Source organism: Lissotriton vulgaris, chromosome 7, assembly GCF_964263255.1.
Source record: "Lissotriton vulgaris chromosome 7, aLisVul1.2, whole genome shotgun sequence".
Taxonomy (NCBI): Eukaryota; Metazoa; Chordata; class Amphibia; order Caudata; family Salamandridae; genus Lissotriton; species Lissotriton vulgaris.
Window position 1 is genome coordinate 1,518,266,837 of NC_141695.1, and position 22,391 is coordinate 1,518,289,227.

A 22,391-nucleotide genomic window follows, 5' to 3' on the forward strand; every position below is an offset into this window, starting at 1 on the left:
GAACTTCCTGGTACAATGGCACCTGCAGGAAGACGTATAAGACCCTGGCCAGAGCTATTAAGTCACATGACGGACCAGCTATCAGACTGGCCAGATGCTTATACAGAGAGCACCAACAGCTAGCCCGAACTGCTTGGGAGGACAAATACTGGCTGGACTTGCTGGAGGCAAGTAAATACAGGGACATGATGAGATTTCGGCACACTCTAAAATGGGATAAGGGCAATACCTCTGCTGCTCCAGAAAACAATGTTCTCCCTTTGAAACTCAATTTAGAGGCCCTCCCAGTGATTCCACTGTTCTAATGGAATCGACTCTAGTACCTAATGTCTCATTTACAAAAACTGAAGTCCTAAAAGTCCTGAAACGCGTCCCCTGTGGGAAAGCTCCGGGTCCAGACTGCGGCAGACCTTTTTACATCTGATCCAGATACTTGGGCTTCTTACATACTGTTTTTGGCCAATGCTGTGGCTAGTGGAGCACCCCCGCCAAAAACATGGGCGGGAGGTAATCCCAATATTCAAAAAAGGGGATTGCTCCCTCCCCAACAAATATAGGCCCATTAGCCTGATCAACAGTATCCAGAAAGTGGTGGCAAGACTGGTCTTGGGCAGACTCCAATCCTGGATTGAGGACAACACCATTCTGACACCCTTGCAGGCCGGTTTTTGCTCCCACACTGGTACAGTCGATCAGGCCATCAGGTTTGCGGCTATTCATTGAAAGGTTGTAACCCTGGGAGGAGGGTCGCTCTATGCCACCTTCATTGACTTAAAAACAGCCTCTGACCTGGTCCCCTGGGCCAAATTATAGGCAGGCCCTTCGCTTGCTGGGACTTTCACCAGCATTATTGAACATCGTTGTTAGGCTCCACCATACTAACTATGCTCAGGTACGATGGGGGAAGCAGGGCAATGTGACGAGCAAGTTTATGGTCAGAACAGGAGTCAGGCAGGGGTGTGTCCTGGCCCCCACTCTATTCTCTTTGTTTACAAGCAAAAGGATTGATGGTAGTGTTCCCCTAGAGGAGGGAAAGCATCCACACATACAGTATTATTCTTCTCAGAGTAGTTCTTTAGTACGTATATGTAGAAAAAAAGAATCAGTTGTATTGTCTAAAGAAGGGTGCTCTTGTGGCCTGATATACACCCACCACCAGGGATGTCAGCAAGACACAAATGTCTCAATCACAAGAGAAAAAGATAGCAAGCCACTCTAGCACTCATGTTTATGTTGATTTAATATATGCCATAAAGATTCATCTGGCTATATTTAAAGTCCAAAACCCGTTGTTTTCTTTAAAGTTTAGTACATAATCATAGTTAGTACAATGTCCATATTTGTATTCATACAACTCCAAATTCAGAGATCCAAGTCAAGGTGATTTCCTCCAAAACTTCTTTTATTGAACACCAATAGTTTATAGCAACTTCACAGCTCACATCGCCGACACGTGTTTCGTCTCACAGAGACTCTTTCAAGGCAAGGAAAAGTAAGTGCACGGACAACTGCATTAAAGCGACCACGATAATGCGGCGGGAAGATGTTACCCGGTAATGTCTCCTCATATACAATAGCCTTCCCTCCTATCAGTGAGAGTATGGCCGTTAATTTAGTATTCATTGATGATGCAATTAGTCTAAAAAGGATCAAAGTTCAGTATATATGAACGTATCCTGAACCTAACCGTCAATATTACTCGGAGTGCGCACCCGTATTTTTAGTTTAATGAAGCAAAGCTTGACGGGTGGTCTCTCCTAGTCAAAAAAAAGCAAGTTTGCTGCACAGGAGACCCTGATAAGCCTCCAGCGAGTCGAGTGTTGTCCGACTCAGGAACCTTGGTTAAAGAATGCCAAACTCTTTGTTTATCAACATAGTAACTCAATATTTTGATAAACAACGAACAGATGCGCCAAGAATTGCAGGGTTGCATATTCCCCTTCTGATGTTCGCAGACAACACTTTGTTGTTGTCGAGAACCCAAAGGGGATTGCAAGACGCCCTAAATTTTTTTGAGGCTTTTTGTCGTGATCAGTTCTTAGTAATCAATGTATCCAAAACTAAATTCATGGTTTCCATAGGAACAAAACCGTGAGGGGAAGGGTTAGTTTGGACCAAGCCCCCCTAGAGCAAATAGATACATTTTCGTACTTAGGCCTAACAATAGGGAAGAACATTTCCTGGAAACCCCACATGAATTTGAAGCACTCACAATTGGCGGGTGTCCTGCTCAGAGAGCACAAACAATCTAAATCCAAGCCTATTGCCCCTGCATTACAAATTTATAATAATAGGGTGGGGGCTTCAATCCTATATGGAGCAGAATTATGGGGCTTCAGTGATTTATCACCTCTAGCTGTGGCACACAACAACTTCCTCCAAGCGCTCCTGGGGCTTTCCAAATCCACACCCTTGATCCCCTTGTATCTCGATACAGGCAGCAGGAATATTAGGGATCAGGCTCGATTTCGGCCTATAGCCTACTGGCGCCGTCTTTGGACGACTCCTGAGCTGTCACAGTATGCACAGGCTTTGAGTGAAGTCAAGTCTATGACTACCTCTGACCAGATTTCGTGGTTTAAAGAGCTCGAACTATCCTTAGTAGCTATGGGTATGAGGTCCTTATGAAAATCCCCATCCTCTGTGGTCTTCCCCTCAAAGAAGTCATTAAAAGAAGCCTACTGGAACCACATAGAGCAGCGGAGATTGTCCCAGAGAAACAACACCTTAACATCATGATTCTTAGAGCTCAAAACGACCCCGACCTTCGAGCCATATTGGGATTTAATCACAAGCACCCTGGAAAGAAAATTATACCATCAGTTCAGGGGTGGTTTACCTACCCCTGGGATTTTATATGCCTACTTGGAAACGTGGATGTGGAGGCCATTGTCCGTTCTGCCCTGAAGTGATGGAGACAACTGCACACTTCCTTTTTGTATGCCCGTCCTGTAGAAACCCAAGACTAAAGTGGCTGAGCCCCATCTGTAAAAACCTGGGGTTCAGGGTAGCTATGGCAGCCTTGAGGGTTCTTAGGACGGACACGGAACAAGCTATAGTGGTAGCCGTGGCAAAGTATTTGGGATGGGCTTGGGTGATTAGAGCCAACATGATGAAACTCTCCCAATAGCTCTCCCCTGTAAATGCTTGCCTTATACCTTCTGTAGGAAAGCTGCTGTCTTGCATATATTTTTTTTAAACCTTGTCTCCTGTTTCAATTGTCTTAACTGTTTTTTATCCTGTTTTAAATACTGCTGCTCACTTTTAAATATTACTTTTTAACATTGTTATAAATGTTTTATGGTGATGTCTTATGATTTTTCTAAAAATCGAAATAAAGACTTTGAAATTGAAATTGAATTGATAGTACACTTTGTTATTTGTGTTTATGTAATAATTGTTTCCCAAAAAAATCTCTGTAGGGTTAACACCAAACAGCACACATAACTTATATGGTGGATGATAACAAACCAGTGTTGATAGAAATGGTGGCAAGTAGTTAAAAAGAGAACAACAAAAAAAACATGGGTTAGAATGTTTGAATTAAACTCAGTCGTGGAAATTGAAATGGATTGTATATCTGTTGCACATATGGTGTCGTCATAAGAAAAACAAAAAGATAATGAACAAAATTCTCAAATTAATCTGAGCAACTAGTAATTACCCTGGACCACATTCCAATCCATCATATTTGCTGATGGTAAACAATATGCAACTGAACCTTTACCCCACCCCAAAGTAACTGGCTACTCCAGACAGATGGGACTAATTCCCCCTGCATGCGAGCACCAGTAATATTCAGCCTTGTTGGGCTACACTCCAAACTACACTCAGTGGAGTGTAGTTTGGGTTCCATGGCAAAAAGAAGTACAGGGCTCATGACAGAGTAATTTCAACAGCAGAATTTAATTGGATCATATGGTAGGGAAGTCATCGAGAAACAACTGTTTAAAAAAAACCTGTCTGTGTCAGACATTTTCCGTGAATAATATTTTGAAAACGAGGTTTAAATGAGGCTTGACTCTATGGGAAGGGGGGGCAACTAATAAGTTCCTTTGACAAAATGTGTTCTCATTTTCTGGGATAGGAAGCTTTAAATGTACCATGACCTTTAAGGAATTACAGGATGCTACAGGTAATCCATTAACTGCAAAATTACCCCAACTGCGTGGGTTCATTTGTTTATTTTAAAGATGATATGCAGATTTAATAGTCACAGTTTTGTCAAATGTCAATGGTTTAGAACCAAAAGAGATCCTTTATGTTTGAGCAAAGGTTGCCACTTTGTTACGTTAAAAGAATGTGATTTGTTGTTGAAACCCATTGAGCGATTTTTACTCAATTTCATTAACTAGTATCAACATAAAGACAGAGACAAGGGATGAAGTTTGCTAGCTAAAATATATTTATTGGCAAACGATTTCATAACAAATTTGAGGGGTTTTCTGGCAATCAAACATTGGTAGTGCGAAACCACATCAATGTCTGAGTCTAGGTTTACTTGCTAATTGATCTTACATTTATTTTATGGTAGTGAATTGAGAATTTGTCCTGAGGGAGAACAATACAGTATTTTCCGAGAGTTGTACGATAAATCATTATTGTGCAAGGTGGGCAGGTTTGAATTCAAAGTTTTTTGCATAGAGACTGGCTTTAGAAAGGGATATTTCCTCCCTCTTTTAATGTGTGTACATAAGTTTGAATCTTGGAAGATGTATAAATACCTTAGACGCAAAAACCTGAAAAAACATCTGTCTATACTACTCCATCCACATACATTTTTGACCACTTTAAGATGTTTCATATGTGTCAAAATAGAGAAACACAGTGAGGGCAAAACGTGACTCCTTATCACGTCTTGTTGAATAAAAATAACTCACTGTCCACAAACAAGTATGAATTTTGCAATATACTCAACGTCTGCCTAACTTGGTAAAACAAATCTGAGTTGTCTAGTCAGCAGATTACCTTATATTATAGCAAGTTATACTGTTAACCGATTCAATGGCTTATGAAGGTGATTAACCCCTCCCCTGCTGATGACGGAACCGCTCCGTCATCAGCTACAGTTGAGCTGTGCTGATGACGGAGCGGTTCCGTCATGGCCCAGCCGCCGCGCCTGCGCGGCGCTGATTTCGCGCCTGCGCTGCAGGTTTAATGAGCGGGGCGGGTCATGACGGAACCGCTCCGTCACCAGCATAGCTCAACCGCGGCTGGTGACGGAGTGGCTCCGTCACCAGCATGCGGCCGCCGCGCGGCCGCCCCGCCCCTTTAGCGCTGCGGCGGAATAGCCGCCGCAGCGAAGGTGTTAAGCGACAGGTCCATTCTTGGGCACATCAATAAGATACATATTTCACAGAGAAATTTGGGGTATTAAAATGCTGTCAAAAACCAACATTACAAAAAGTGTACTAGGAAAAATAACTGAAATGAATACTGATTAGGACAGAAGATAACACATATTTATTTACCTTTACCAACACATAGTCCCCACATTTAGCACGAGATGCAACTCCTGAGTGTTGATCTTCCACCTCTGTATCAGGAAATATCACCTTTAGATTGCTATCATTTCGACCACACAGGTCTGTTAAAGAGCGTTTGCTGGGCTGTGGAGAGAACAAGCCTGATAAAATGTCTGGAAGGCAACACACTTGAATGCTGCATTTTGCATTTATGCATCCCCATACAACACTACAGGAGAGAGTTCTCTATGGAAACAGATATATAATTTGAGCTGCACAGAAATACTCATACAACACTTGACAAAGGCCATATGGACAAAATTATTTAGCGGTCGCAAACGGACTTATTTGCAGAATCGGGATCCTTTAAGGAAAACAGGCTGCATTGAAACATATAGATATGTTATTAACCAGCATTGGCAATTCCGAAAGCTTTTGTCTATGTGAGGATCTATTGTCTTTGCCAATTTTTCTTTCCCATGTTGCACAGCATGGCTGAAAGTAAAAAACAAAATAAAAAAATACAAAAGAGCTAATACTCGTAAATTCTGGCAGTGTCATAGCGTGTTTTTTCTTTACTTTCGGCCAAGGTGCACAGCTGTGCAACATGGGTAAAAACAAAATTGTCAAAGCCAAAAAGCTCTTGCATATGGGTTAGTTATGTGGCTTTGTCAATGTTTTTTGTTGCGTGGCGGGAAGGGGGAAGGGGGAAGGGGGAAGGGGCAAGCAACACGGACCAGAGAGAGAGGTTTAAATGTAATAGTTTAAATGGCACAGAGACTAATGTAGAACTCCAAGCGAAATAGGGACTCGCCCAGTGTAACCCAAGCTTTGTGTTTTTTTTAAGGGATCCTCAGTGTCCGCCCACACTGTAAACATGCCTCACACACTGGCTTTTAGCAGGCCTGGCATCTCTGCAACGGCCTCTTCATAATACATATTAACGTGTTTGTGTGTGCACGTTCTATGATGTATGATTGGGATGTGTAAGACAGATGCAGGATGTGCATAGGTGTCTGATCTATGGGGGGTGGGAGTCATCTGTTTTTATCTGTGTGTGTGGTTTATTATCGTCTCTTCCTATGATGTGTGTGTTATAGGCTATGAGGTTAAATAATATTAAGGTAATGATTATTTATTGATTTGCATTGTGAATGCATGCAAATGTATGCTGTGTAAGCGGCACTTGTGCATGTCGATGTGTTTCATTTTGAAATATCTGTGTTGTGGTTATGCGTGTATCTGCAATATATGTGCATCTGTTGTGATAATATCCCTTCATGATCTTTGTGTAACTGTCCTTGTGTGCATATGTGACGTGGTTGAGAATTGCTGTTATGTTTCCACTAGAACAACAACTACTGGGTTTGGGCTCCCAACAGCACAGCTTGCCACAAGCTAATAATAAACAACAGAAGATGCACGTGCTGCTAATGAATTACCTGCCCTATTTTTGGCTAAACATCAGAACTGAAACAAATGTTTATTTCGATCAGAAAGTGTTGTTTATTTATTTTATTTTGATTTAACTCATTTTAATTTTAACTCAAGAAATTTTTTTAACCAAGTTCATTTTTTAAGACCTTATGTACAACATAACAACAAATAGCATATATTCAAATATATATTTACAAGTAGAAAATTAGAACAAACAAATAAACATAATTCCATTCATACCATCAGTCATACAGCTTTCAAACCACACTATGTATACAATATATACAGACAAATAACCAAGAAACAATGTGAATTATTTCCAAAATGTAATCAAGTAGATTACAATAAAGCCAAAAACATTTGTATTTTATAAAAACCGTTTGGTATTTTTCACAGTTTATAATATCTTTTAGGCTTATAGAGTCTACGTGTTTCGAACTCAACTGAAATAATGAGTTCTCATCAAGACCAAGGTCTCTCAATTAGTTAGAGACCAGAAGACGTGTGGATGTGTCCAAAAGATCAACCATCTATCTTGGTCAGAGTGGCCGGATCCCACGTAGGCGTCCTCGCTCTGCAATGCCTTTGCGGACCCGGAAGCATTGCAGAGCGAGGACGCCTAGCAGAAGCCACGGAAAACTGATCCGGACTAACGCGCATCTATGGAGAATAACCAGCGCTGGCTGTAACCCCGGACAAACAGATCTACTCACCGGTTCCAAGGTGAGCACACACCTGGCTAGTTCAAACCCATGATCACGCTCTACAATTCACCACGAGGACTCACTCGCCCCTTTGTTCCCACAGACACACAGCACTTAACAGGCGGACCTAGTACACCTACGTGGGATCCGGCCACTCTGACCAAGATAGATGGTTGATCTTTTGGACACATCCACACGTCTTCTGGTCTCTAACTAATTGAGAGACCTCGGTCCTGATGAGAACTCATTATTTCAGTTGAGTTCGAAACGCGTAGACTCTACAAGCCTAAAAGATATTATAAACTGTGAAAAATACCAAACGGTTTTTATAAAATACAAATGTTTTTGGCTTTATTGTAATCTACTTGATTACATTTTGGAAATAATTCACATTGTTTCTTGGTTATTTGTCTGTATATATTGTATACATAGTGTGGTTTGAAAGCTGTATGACTGATGGTATGAATGGAATTATGTTTATTTGTTTGTTCTAATTTTCTACTTGTAAATATATATTTGAATATATGCTATTTGTTGTTATGTTGTACATAAGGTCTTAAAAAATGAACTTGGTTAAAAAAATTCCTGAGTTAAAATTGAAATGAGTTAAATCAAAATAAAATAAATAAACGACACTTTGTGATCGAAATAAACATTTGTTTCAGTTCTGATGTTTAGCCAAAAATAGGGCAGGTAATTCATTAGCAGCACGTGCATCTTCTGTTTATTGTTATGTTTCCACTGACATGTCCGTGTCATGTGACATCTGATGAGAGCATATGATCTGTGATCTTTCTTTGTGTGATAAATGAGAGTGAGTAGCGGTGATAAAAAAGCTTTAAATAGGTGCAATGTGTGTTTGATAGTGATGTGGGAGAGGATGTGGCGTTACAACAATAGAGCGGCCGTCTTCGGAGCAGCGAACAAGGTTCAAGTCTCGGCCTCAGCTCAACATCCTGTGAATTTGGGCTAATCACTTCCTTCCCCTGTGGTTCAAATTATGAATGCAACATTGTGTAATGTAGCTGGTGCTCATGTCAAGTGCTTGAATACCTTCGGGTGGTGTTTGTACCGTATAAAACTGTAAAAAAAGTGTGTATTATATGTGAGATTAGTGCATATGTGTTTGATTTGCATGTGATGTGTGCAGCAATGCTTTTGCCTGCATCCAGGGATTAAATATACTCACCGCCCCCAAAGGCCCAAGTTACACTGTTAATGTATGACTCGGCCAGACCACGAGCACTGCTAGTGAAACCAAGCACGTTTCATGCATTCTTTTAACTCGCTCCATTACCAGCCCGAGCTCTGTTCCCTGCGGGCGGCCTCCACTGAGATCCTCGGTATAGCCATATCCCCTTCCCTTGAGGAAGGATGGACAGCCTAAGGGGCTTTGTTAATGTTATTTAACACCTTGGCTGCTAAGGCAATTCCCATTCTGTGCTGGAAATTGCTATTCTTCTTTATTTATGACGAGCTCAGCTCGTCATAAGCACAGCTCCAGTGTGCCTCATGACGAGCTGAGCTCGTCATGAGCAGGGAAGGGGTTAAAGATGTTCCACAGTAGCGCGGGCTCGCTCGATTCTCTGCCTAACCCAGGTCATCTCTCAATTAGCCTGACTGCCTAGTATCTTTCCTTCTTCGAAGATTGTGACCTATGGTCAATTTCACTGCCTAAAGAGGACATTTAGGTGTTAAACATCCATACACCCTGTCTGTGAGGGGTTTTACACGGGCTTCCAATCAAATCTGTGAGTATAGTGTGTTTTCAGGTTTTACTTACTCCCTCCACTAGTACGAGCTGAGTGCTGCCCACAGCCTTCATGTTGACTTTGGAGGCTTCTTGTCTGAAGACGGTTACGAGTTCATCAAGTCTCCTTTGCTTCACCTTTGGTGGGACATCATCTTGCAATCTGTGATAGGCACGGGTTTTCTACAAACAGATCAGCAAAACACAAACGCATGACGACAATCAATTTACTCCAAAAATCTATGGGCTTTCGGCCCTCAACAGCTACAACCGTTGCATTCCGTATATACAATGTCAACACCATGTATGCAGGACCAGATTCCTGGGCACTCACATCAGAGGCTGTTGAAAGGGGGCTAGAACTAGAAATAAATGACCCATCACCATTAAACTGACTAAACCCAATAGGCACACAAAAGTGACGATGCAGAGATGCATTTAGGTCCATCAGTTCAAGATGCCCTTGAGTGCAAAGGGACTGAAAATGAGGATGTTGACACTGTACAAAGTAAAACTTGAGACCTTAAAGACTATAGGAAGATGACTCCACAGAAAAGGGAGGAAGGCAGTGAGTAATATGCGGTTATATAGATTTCCACCATAAGGAGCAGTACCGGCTATTAGTACCCTTTTCTTGTAACCGCACGCTTCTCACCCAATGAATCAAACAAAAGCAGTAAAGGCCCAATAGGTGGTGGGTCTGAGAAGATGACTCTTCACCAGAAAGAGCTGCAGTAGTGAGAAGGTAAATGACCATGCATACTGACCCAAGAGTTGATGTAGTAGTTCATGGTTAAGTAATGGACTTAGGCCCATGTAGCAGTTAGGCAAATGTCTAGTACTTAACACCTTTAGCCAGGGTCGTAATTGCAGCCTTCGCCCACTTGGAATATGCTCAAAGGCCCTCAGGGTTCTCCTTTTCACAATTCATTTGGCTGAGGTCTGTTTCTAGACAGCCTTTCTTTTCTTTGTACCCATGAATCTGGCCCTATTAGGATCCAACTGGTGCAGTCTCTCCTTCTTAGAAGGATGTAGCAGAGAGTAGATCCTGAGAGAGACTGACCTACAGGAAAAGTTTACATCACTTTCGGAAGATATACCTAGGCTCAATTGGTACTCACCTCAAAAAGGTAAGGACCAAATTAAGATACTACTACAGAATAATAAAGAGAGCTGAGGGAAACACATGTGAAAGTCATTTTAAGAAATGCACAATAGGTGATTTCAACAAAGAGGGCTGATCTGGCAAACCAAAAAATGCCAAAAGCGCTGATAAGTACACTTTAATAGAAAACACAAAAATGTTGTGCTGGCCAGTGACAAAAAATAACAGAATAACAGACAGCTTGCCTTGAAGATTATTAACCTGTCTGTCCTCACAACAGATACATTCAGAGGAGGGTTCAAAGTAGACAGACAATGTGGATATGCAGTGAGCAGTCAAAAACATTTCCATCTGTGGCGGCAGTCAAGGTTACTCAATTGATTTACATCAAGTTGTTTGTAGATTGTGGAGGTTGGCGTGCAGAACTCTACCCTCCCGGGACAGTAGTTCCACACAAAGTGGCAGTTAAGTACAGGCAGATGCTCAGTGCCACCAGGTCGGCCATTCTATATCCTCTCAGCCTCAAAATGGGCAGGAACTACCTCTGGGAACAAGCGCCATTCGTGATCAGCAAGATTATAGCTGCTGAGTTCACCCACCGGGATGGTCAAGGAACCCACCAGAAACAGACAGTCAGGGATCTTATGGCAAACCAGCCACAACCAAATCTTCAGAGAGCATGGTGCAATACCACATGGCAGTCTTGTGTCTTAGAACCTAGACTGACCTGCCCCTGATAGAAGGCGCAAAGGCACTGAGCTGAAAAAAGAAAGTGCATAGCTCTAATAGGTAGAAGGTCTGCTGCATGTCAGGTTGGAATCTGGCATCCACCACTATTTTCCAAGAGTCAACCTCTGTGTTGGGTCCATCAAATGTTGTAGGTTCCACTATATATACACATGTGCCAACAAGCTGAGGTGCTAGTAGAATACACATGGCCAGGTGACTAAGAAGATTCAGAACCATCAGGGCTGAAACCAAGGCGTGAGCTAGGAAGATCGGGATCATAGACTGAATGTCCCGGACTCTATGCAGAGGTGAACAGGACTTGAAAGTCACTATGTTCAGGATGGCACCTATAAAGGGAATGTTATGCAGAGTGATGATTTCTTTTTTGGTTCATTGAGGAAGAACCCCATGGTGGACAGGAATGAAAAACTGTAGTCAAATGGTGCGAGAGAAAGGGAGGTGAGCCCATCATCAAAGTCCTGGAATATATGAATTCCCAAACTGTGAAGATGAGCTATGACCACTGACATCACTTTCATTAATAACCAGGAAGCCAATGGAAGTTCTCCAACCACACAAAAGACCAAGGTAAACCCCTATATGTCTGCAGGACCGACATGAAAGCACACTTCATGCAAGGCCAAGGACAAATGCAGTCCCTGGAATCCAAGGTCGCTAGAACCTGAGTGAGTAAACGTTAAAATCCATCCTTCCAGGGATGGTGTTCAGATGCCAGAGATCTCATATCAGACTCAAGCCCCCATCCTTCTGGGGATGAAGAAGCATAAGGAGTTCATCCTATGCCTCTCTCCACCTTGCATACCACTTCAGTCACACCCTTGTCAAATAGTGTCTAGACTTTGCTGGCTAGAAGCATTGATGTCTGGTCACAGACTATAGAAACATATGATAGGGTAGACAAATCTGGGAGGGCATAATCAAACTAAACTACCTAAAGGACCCACTAGTTTGAAGTAACTGCATGCCTGTCAGGTAAGCAAAATCGGACTCTGTCAACTTAAAAGTCCATATGACCCTTAGAGGGGAGACTAAAGCAGTTTGGTGTCTTAAGTCACTAGTGAGGATGAGGACTGCTGTATCTGCTCAAGGCCACGGCCGTTGCCACCACCTCTCCCTCTGGAGCCACGAAAAAGCAGTACAGGCTGCTGGGCAAGCCATCAGGAATTCCTTAGTCGCTAAACAAATCCCCTGAAGTACCTTTAAAAATCGGAGTCATTTTGGTGAAACTGGCGAGCAGAGGAAAGTAGTCCAGGGAGCAGGCCATAGCCTAAAGGCACTCCAAAGCCGAATCAGCCTTTTCTTAAAAAGAGTCTGGATCCATCAATGGCATCTCCATCAATGACACCTATATATCTCCAGAGAAGCAGGTAGCTCGCATCCAAACATGTTGCCTAACAATAATGCTAAAGCCAATGGCACTGTACACTGTAGTTTCTAGGCCAGCTCTAAAGATGTAGTTGGTCACATCTTGGCTGTAAAGTGTGGTTGGAGCAAATGAAGCCCAAATGTACTCATGGAGAGCAGGCAAATCTCACCCGCCAAAGTTCCAAAGTGCTTAGGTATAAACAACAGAGACATACAGTGTTCAATGAATACAGCAGCAAATTGGAAGGCTAAACCTTTCACTTGGAGCATGAATCTTTTTAGATTCCCCAACTGAAGGAGCAGCATGGAAAGTATTAGGGTCTGATTAACAAAGGTAATTTAGACTTTTGTGTGATAATTATGTCTGCATCAAGTTGATAGGCCCAGGGCTACTCACAAGGTAACTTACACTTTTGAGTAATTTAGATGTGTGAGTTACTCTTACGCTTCTGAGTCACTTTACTACTTTTGGCTATTTACAAAACCTGAGTGTAAAGTTGCTCAAACGTGTAAGAGTAAATTACTCATGTAAATTACTCAAAAGTGTAAGTTACCTTTGTGAATAGATCTCAGGCCATTCCATTTGGTGGAGCCATTTAAGATACATTACTGGAGTAAATTTATAATCAGAATTCACAAATAGCCAAAAAGTAGTACATTTTCTCAAAAGTGAAAACTACTCAAAAGTGTAAGCTACCTTTGTGAATAAAGCCATTAGTGTTCATCTTGCTTACTGAAGACTGAACAAGACTCACCAGAGTAGGATGCTGTGACAGGAAGGGTCACCAGGAATAGGCCTTGGTGCTAAGCAATCTTGTGGCACACAGGTGGGGCTTAACACGGTTTGAACCAGGTAGACCCAAGGGTCTCAGTCTGGTCCTATTTAAATGGCAGTAAAACTCAGTAGTTAATGGACCAGGCTACACAATTTCATATAGTAGGTTTATTAAGGTATTCACTTTGGGCAACTGTAAATGCAAAACCTTACAGCCCTGCATGCAACTACCACAAAAGAAGCACTGTCTTTGGCGGGTGGGCGGGGTGTTACCAATGGTTTAATCCAATTCTGTTTCTGGTGAAGTGTGCAAATCATAGAATTCTGGAGGTTGATATTGAAGCCAATATTGCCACCACCGCCAGAGGAGTCAATTTGGGTGGAATACAGTTGTGGTACAGCCGTGAGCATAGGTCGCAGGCCGGGACTTCACATCCCACCCATGCCGGGAGGCGTATAAGACTGGCGCAGGGCTCCCGCGGTGCGGGAGCTGTCCTTTCCGTGTTGCTACTTTTGCCACTTACCTGCTGCACCCCGATTCTTTGCCACCACCGCCACAGGAGTCAATTGGGTGGTATTCAGTCCCAGTTCCGGCCGTGAGCGGAGGTCGCCGGGCGGGACTTCACATCCCAGCACCCCTAGCGGTGCTAACGCAGCCCACGCATGCCGGGAGGCATTTAAGACCAGCGCAGGTCTCCCGCGGTGTGGGAGCCGTCCTTTCTGTGTTGCTACTTTCCCCACCGATCTGCTGCACCCTGATTCTTTGCCGCCACCACCAGAGGAGTCAATTGGGTGGTATTCAGTCCCGGTTCCGGCCATGAGCGGATGTCGCCGGCCGGGACTTCACATCCCAGCATCCCTAGCGGCGCGAACGCCGCCCACGCACAGCGGGAGGCGTATAAGACCAGCGCAGGGCTCCCGCCGCGTGGGTGTGCCCGGGCCAAGGGCTGGCCCCTCCGCGCCCGCAGGAGATCGGACGAGGCCTGGCTGGGCCCCCCTCTAAGCCTGCTCATACTGCAAGGATCGTGTCCTCTAAACGGAGCCCAATGGGTGAGGGCAACGCTCATCTTCACAGTCACCAGGATTTGCATAAGTCGTGAGGGGAGCGGTGTCCTGAGGTCAGGATTATAAGATCCAGCAGAAGCTGTTCCACACTGCTTTTGACCCAGTACAGCGCAACAGAAGGGAGTACTCGAGGGCCCCTGTTGCCCGAACGGACTCCAGTGCAGTTACTGTTAGTCCTGGAACCCACTTGCTATTATCTTTGAGTTAGCGATAGGACCAAGGTGTGCTTGACTATCTGGATATTCCCGGACTTACTGCCCATATCGATTCAAACAAACTCATGAACATGAGGACGATATTGTTGGTGTAATTAGAACTTACTTTTTTAGCACTTGTGTACCTTGGTGTTCTTGATGTGTTTAATTGCCCAGATGAACTGTTAGTTGAAATACCAACTATTTACAGTATAAGTTTGCAACATAATCCTGAGAAATATTTTAATACTGTGGTTTGTATAGATTCATGTAATTCCCTTTTATCTTTTATTGTACACGATTTTATATTGCACTAGTCACCTTATTCTCACTAGCGAATTTGCACAGTACAAGAGAGCGGATTAAATAATCACTGATAGTTGGAAATACTGTTAAAAATGAGTAGGCAGAAATTAATTCCAGGGAAAAGTGTGGTATGAACTCTAGACGCCCTCTTAACGAGAGCTGAATCTCTTCTTAATAATGAAATCTTATTAACCGAACGCAGGCTATCATTGGAGCCCCTTACTTTGCATGGCAGGCTTTCTCTTACTCCTGCTTTTCCCGAAGCTCTGCCAACCTTAAATCAGGATATGCCTCTAGATCGGTTGAGTCAATCTTTAGTTGGTGACTCTGTAACACCGAATATTTCAGTTTCCTCCATGTCCATAGAGCAGGAACCCAGCCCAGTGAAACCAAAACTGAGACTCGCGGAGCCTTGAAGCCAAAAAAACCCGTAACGAGTACAACTAGGAGAACTGAGGATGCTGTCCCCTCTGCAGGTGTTAGCAGTGAGGCCAACTCCTCTATTCTGAATCATAACAGGGCAGGGTCACCATCATCAGCAGATAGGAGGGATATTTCTGGAGTAGGCTAGAAACTATGATGACTGCCTTAATAGACACCATAATCCAGAAAATAAGTTCTGTTGAAGATAGGCTGTCTAAATTAGAGAAGCTGATGGCACATGCCCCCCAGTGAAATTAACAGGAACTTTGAATAAGCCGAAAGTCCCTGTAACTACGGAAGGTGGAAGAGTTGGCCGAGACAGAGAAGGTGGAGCCTCCAGTGTCAGCCAATCTTCCATCAGCAGGGTGCCCAATAAGAACTGTCCCACTAGTACAAGGACCGCCAGTATAGATCCTGCAGTTCCCAGACAGCAGTCATCTAAACCAACAGGGCCCCCTACCTTGCAGGGAGATAAGAGACAAGAAGATAAGACTCCTCAGATGACAACCCTTCCCACCATTGACCTTCCAATGGAATACACCCCGTATGTAATGATCCTAGGGTGTGCTCCTGCTGTCCCATCAGGGAAGAGCGAAGAATATGATCAGCTCCTCAACAAAATAAACCACTGGTTCACACATACCACCACCATTGGCCTGTGGATACTTAACAATATACTTATGGTCCGTAGGGTTAACTGGATCGGGGGCTCACATGGGCAAGGGACTGGTGACTGCATTATCATAAATTTTGATAACCCCTATACTGCTGGTCGGATACTTTCTAGGGATTACAGTCTTACCCCCCTAATGGGCTCTGCCATTAAGATACTACCCTTGGGCTATTTTTATAGGCCATTTAATATTAGGGTAAGTACAGCTGATGGCATGGGGGAACCATTAGTCGGAGTGGCCAATTAAGACCATATCCCAGCCATCACTCTATTCCCCTGGTTCAACCGCTATTAACTGTGGATAGACCGTTTGGCATTGACCATAGATTTGTGCTAAACAACAGATTTGACATCCTGACTGGCATGGAAGAATGTGATTGACTGCGGGGTCCTGAATTTGCCGGGTCTGAGTAGGCCGCAATGCCCATGATCCTAGGGAGACCGCAGTAAGGTCTTCAAGGCTGTCTTCTAATAACTTTTTATCCTGGAATATAGCGGGATTGGCAACAAAGTTACAGAATCCAAGATGGGTAGCTTATGTAAAAATGTTTTGGTAATAAGTCTGCAGGAAACGTGGTCAATAGACTGTGACCTTTTCCTGGAAGGCTACAAGGCTTTCTTTGTCCCAGCTAGACCATCTCTGAGTGGGAGACATAAGGGTGGCTTAGTTACGTGCATTTCCATGGCTATTAACTGCAAACTGCAGTTAATGCCCACTACACACCCAGGTATCCTGGCAATTATGGCCCGTAAGGGGGGTACGAGCTAGGGAATTGTTAATTTTGATAATTCAATTTCTTCCCCGTCTGAGTCCAGTAACTTAATTGCCCTGGGAGATGCTATAAAACAACACTTGAGTCAACGCCAACATAGCCTCTTGGTAGCTGGTGATTTTAACATACACCTTTGTGGTGAGCCTCTTACGGCTTGTATTTCTGAATTAGGCTGCCCACGAATGCATGGATTCCATTAAGAACATTCTGTTCAAGGCGAGCTGTTAAACGATATGATTAACGAATTAGACCTGGTGGCTACGATGTCTTTAAACGACCCGCGCACTAACTTTCCAGTGCCGACATTTAATGGACACGGTAAGGGGTCTTTTATTGATTTTATTTTAATTTCATCCTCTTCACAATCTCCAGGGAACAACTTCAAAATTACTGGGAGTGAATTTAGCGACCATAATCCCCTAACGCTCTATCTGTCAGGTCTACTGGCAGAAAAGGGTGGGGATGTACCAAAACAGGGCCTACTGCGGCCAACTGACGGTAGGCGTAGATTAAAATGGTCTCAAGTAACCACAGAAAAATTTTATGACAAGGATAAAACAGCATGTGACGAACTGTGTCTCTGTCTAATGGAGCGATCTTCGCCAACAGAGATCTTAGACAACTTTAAGTCTATTTCATTCAAGGTGTCTATGCTTTTATCCGCCCGAGCAAGAGGACAATCTATGTCTGGTCCTAGACGGTTTGACTCCCAGTGCTCTAAAGCAGCGAAGAGGCTGAGGGAGGCTTTGTCAACTAAACCCAGAATTCAATCTGACATCATAAATTGCCGCAGGGGATATAAAGCGGCCCTTGCTATGCGAAAGGGAGCACTAAAGGTTGAAGCATGGAGGGAGTTGCTGGAATCCAGTACCCTCGGAAATAGCTCAAAGTTCTGGAGCATTGTGAACAGACCCCTGTTTACTCAGGATGTGGGGGGGGGGGCATTGAATCTCACATAACTGAGGAGGAGTGGGTCCTCAATTTTGAAACCATGTTTGATTGTCTGCCTGGGCATAGAGACGGGCGCCTTATGATACTCAAGAGGTAGTAATGAAATTTGAGAGGGGTGAAATCATGGAAGGTATACCAGGTATAACTGTTGGAAAAGCACCCGGTCCTGACGGGATCCCTCCAGATCTCTTTAAGTCTGATCCTTCGTTTTGGGTGCCGATACTGGAGGCTGTATTTAATGCGGCAGCACAGTACTGTTGTCCTCAGTCGTGGGCAACATCTACTATAGTTCCTGTTTTTAAAAAAGGCGACAGGAACAGTACCCATTGTTACAGACCCATCTCATTAATAGACTCAGTGGTAAAGGTGATAGGTAGGGTCCTTCTTCAGAGATTATCATCTTGGGCAGAGGACAACATGATTTTGTCGGAAGTCCAGTATGGTTTTCGACGGGAACGGTCTACTGTAGCTCAATGCCTTAATTTATTTCTGATTTTGAGCAAGAATACTGTTGCACGAACTGGGACCATTCACCTTGCCTTCATGGATTTGTCATCGGCATTTGATTGTGTCAATAGGAATAAGCTCTGGCAGTCCATGAAGACAATGGGAGTGGAGAACAGTGTTGTTAATTTTCTGGAGGACTTGCAGGATCTGCGTGTTACGAGGGATTTTAACATTAAAAAGGGAGTCAGTCAAGACAGCATATTGGCCAATTTTTATTTAAGTTTTATATTAATGAACTGGATAATGCATTAAGGGCAACAGGTGTTGATTACCCCAGTGTAAGATGGCGTGGGATTCCCGTCGTGCTATATGCAAACAACGCCGTTCTCATATCCAGGACTGCAAAGGGGCTACAAATGCTTTTATCTGCTTTCTCGAGTTTTATGTCAGACAGGGTTCTGGCAATTAACAATTCCAAATCATATGTCATGCAAGTGGGGTGTCCCGGCAAGAAAAAGTCCCAATTCAGAATGGGAGATTCTACGATTCCCCGTACAAAATGTGTTTTCCTACTTAGGGGTCCTCTTTGATGACAAGCTTAATTGGGGGCCCCCTACCACAGACAACAAAAGGGGACCTGGTCATGGCAAATTCAGCAATTTTCAATTTTGCATACAAATTAGGGAAGAAGCCCACAGGAGCTGTGCTACAAGTGTACCAGGCGAAAAGCCGGGACATAGCTTTGTATGGCAGTGAAATATGGGGTTCCATTACTGGTCATACCCTCCAAGTAATGGAAAACGACTCCCTGAAACGCTTACTATGTGTTACACGGGGTACATTCAATTTAGTGGTCCAAGAGGAGTTGGGGGTCCCTTATGTAAATGATGTACTCTCTCTGCGACCCCTGACCTGTTGGTTAAAAAGCTGGTTGTACACAGACCTCCCTCTCACCCACCTGATCATAAGAGATTGCATGGCCCTTGATAACTCGGCTCGCATTCCGTGGCTGACCTACGTGAAGAAAAGCTATGGAAGGCTAGGGTGGAGGGACCCATTTACCAATCCCGATTGCATCACCAAGAGGGATGTGGAGGTAATCAAGGTAGCCTTCTTGTCAGAAAGGAACATGGAAAGGGAAGCCAAGGAGGTACAGAAATCTAGTGTGCGGACACACATTTGGTCAAAACAACCCCCAGGGCTGAGCCATACCTCATGGGGTCTTTTTCCACACATGAAACATTTTTATTAACTAGGTTTCGGCTGAACCTTTTTCACCTTCTGCTTGCCAGACCCAAATGTTTTACTAGAAGGAAAGTGGCAGCTCCTTGAGGCTGCGATGGACAGTCTCCGCAGGATATGCTGCATTTTATATTTTTATGTAAATTATATGATTTCCCTCGTAAACGCTATTTGGTTCCTATTTGGTTTGTCCTGCATTGGTGTATTTGCAATTATTGAGAGGACTGTTTATTTTTTATAGTGGGTTTTTTAAAAGCTATTGTTAACTCCAGGAAATACATGGATAAGTAATTTAGTGTTTTCCTCAGGTTTTTAACAATTTTCAATTTTTATTGCGGTTCTGGTTGTCAACATAAGGCAATTACTGTCATTTAAACTGTTTTTTTTGTGTGCAACTTTTACGGTTTGAACCACAAACCGAATAAAGTTTTTTTGAACTTGAACTGAGCCCAGGTTTTAAAGGCAGACATTGTGTGGGTCTGTGACCAGCATCTATTTTTTGCAGGCGGTTAAACTCTGTGGCTTCAAGGGGAGACATTTCTGTACATTGGTATAAAATAATTTTGGCAAAATAGGTAGAAAACTAAAACAATTGAGAGTAGAGTGTTGGTTTAGCAGTCGAAGTGTACAGAAAAAATGGAATTGACATCAGTGTACAAGAACTGCATCTAGATGCAGCTCCACGTCTTCCCTTCAGGAAGTGAGACAGAGCTGGAAGAGAGTCCGATGGCACCACCTACTGGCGAATTGTAGCTATTTCAGAAAGTTTTCCATATACAGTCTGGCACCTCAGAGGATTCCAAAGATAAGGAATCTGCGGCAAGTAGTATCCACCAGAACTCTATTTAGGTCAAGCCTAGTAGCAGCGTGCATGCACTGCTCGCTCTGCGAGACTGCTGTAGTAAAGTTTTGGAGAGAAGACACTCCCACTCTCCACAAATATTTTTCATTGGCTTGTGTTATTGTCTTTCGTAAATGCTGCCTTCAGATTCATTATTAGGCTTGTTAGCCTCCGTTTAGTATGGCCTTGTCTTTATTTGGAACCTCCCATTGTTACTGGATTCTTTACTTGGTTGTTACACTGTACGTCTACTATTTTATTTATTGAGTTTTTCCTACGTTAGACATGAGTTATTTACACGCTGCTACCATGCAGGTTCCAAGAAGCATGCTCGGCTGGGTTCTCGCCGGAGTTGTTTCAAAGCCTCCCGCGGAGGTTGGGATGAGCTGCCTTCTGCCCCACCAATCCAAGAGCCTGAACGCAAGTACTTGCCTTATCTGCTGGCCGAAAAGGACATTGGCACAGAATACAATGTTTGTGGAAAGCAGTTAGCTGTGGGGAACTGATGTTTTAATTAGGTTGCATGCAGCAGTTATGAATATCCCTAACTTACTGGTTGGGTGACAATAGCAAGGATTTGTTCCAGGGTGAAATGCAAGTATTGCAGACACGTTTTTTTTTAAGAGTCAAGTATCAGGCGGATAAAATGATAGGCGATCACATTAAAAATGTTGGCACGTACTAGAATCTCTCATCTATACTCATGGCCAATGGAATTATGTGATTCTGCGGCCAAAGATTTTTTCGCATAATTAAAGATTTGCCGAGTTTGCCACATAATCCATCATCTGCTGTATAATCTGCAATAAAAAAAATGTTTCTAGCTCAAACGATCAAAAGTTAATAATGTGTTCGCCACGTGTTGGAAGAGCCTTTGTAAAGGTTAGCTGGTCATTTTTCAGTTGCTCATTTATGCATTTAGTGGTTAGACTTGAACTGGGGTGAAATATTTGCCCACACAGTACTACCGTGTCGAAAAATTATGAAATGATGAAGCAACACTATTAAAAAATGAGCAGCATTATGCTGCATCTTTTGGCTTTTCTCTCTGTAGTTTCACCAAAACTGCTGCATAATTCAGTGCTGCCTTGCCACATAATTTCAGTGGCCCTGTTAGACTATGGAATGGAAAGTTAGTCACGGTTAGGGGCTGATTGGGGAAACCATCGGTTGCACAAATGAGCATACGTTCTCTGTTTAATGTTAATGCAATAAACTCGTTCAAGGAATTAGCCGCTTGCTGACAGAGTTGGTGTTATCCAGAATGCAACAGTGTTTTTCCCCCTCAATTTTCATTAACTTATGTAAAACCCTGCCATTAATGGGCAATGTGAAACTACAAGTCCAAGCATGCATACTGCTGTGGGCTCAAAAACCATGGCTGGCTGAAAGTTGCACAGCCCTCATGACCTGGTGTTGCTTGATAACTATGAAACCTGCAGCCCGCCACACTCTGTCCCATTCATAGAAACAGGTTAAACGTGTGCTTTAAAGGACACTTCTCTGCACGTCTCCACTTTCATTAGAGGAACTGAGCATACGTGACATGAATCACTAGCAGTGGCCGCTCTGTGAAGTAGCTGCGTAAACTGCTTTGATAAATAAATACACAATAAGTTACCCAGGGAATGCCTGGGCGATGCGGATCACTGGCCTTGAGACAACACACCAGACTTAATGATACTTGCTGCACAGAGAGCACTCTTATGAGGAGAAATATGGCATGCATGCAGGTGGACCGCACACATCAGGTAACATAGCAACACCATTCATGCCCACGCCGCACATAAATTGGCACCGAACGCTGACCAAGTACTGATGGATGCTGAACAAAGACCGTGGCACCGGCAAAATCTGTTCTGAAATGCCAGCCCGAGGGATGGCAATTTAGTTTGCCGAGTCTGTTTGCAGGGAGTCAAAGGCCTCAAGTCCACCTCATTCAGGCTGGCCAGACACTGAAAGGCCGCACACTCTCTGAAGCGGTCAAAAGTTTGTGATGTACTTGCACTTACATACCCCTGACAAGGTAACATAATATACAAGCAGATGGGTAACACGCTACACTGTGGGTGAATGGTTAGTTGAAAAAAATGTTTAACTGCGGTGTAGCCTGTGTGGACAGGGG

The 22,391-nt window shown here is 43.5% G+C and overlaps 1 protein-coding gene across 2 annotated transcripts in view; it reads right to left on the reverse strand.

The window, feature by feature from the left end:
• Window positions 1-22,391, reverse strand: part of CDK5RAP1 (CDK5RAP1 mitochondrial tRNA methylthiotransferase) — a 206,771-nt gene that overhangs the window by 11,138 nt on the left and 173,242 nt on the right. For both annotated transcript variants that reach the window (XM_086932386.1, XM_086932387.1), the window contains 2 exons: window positions 9,390-9,539; window positions 5,472-5,609 (listed from right to left, as the gene is read on the reverse strand). In XM_086932386.1, coding sequence (XP_086788512.1) covers window positions 5,472-5,609; window positions 9,390-9,539 — 288 coding nt within the window. The remainder of the gene's footprint in view (window positions 1-5,471; window positions 5,610-9,389; window positions 9,540-22,391) is intronic.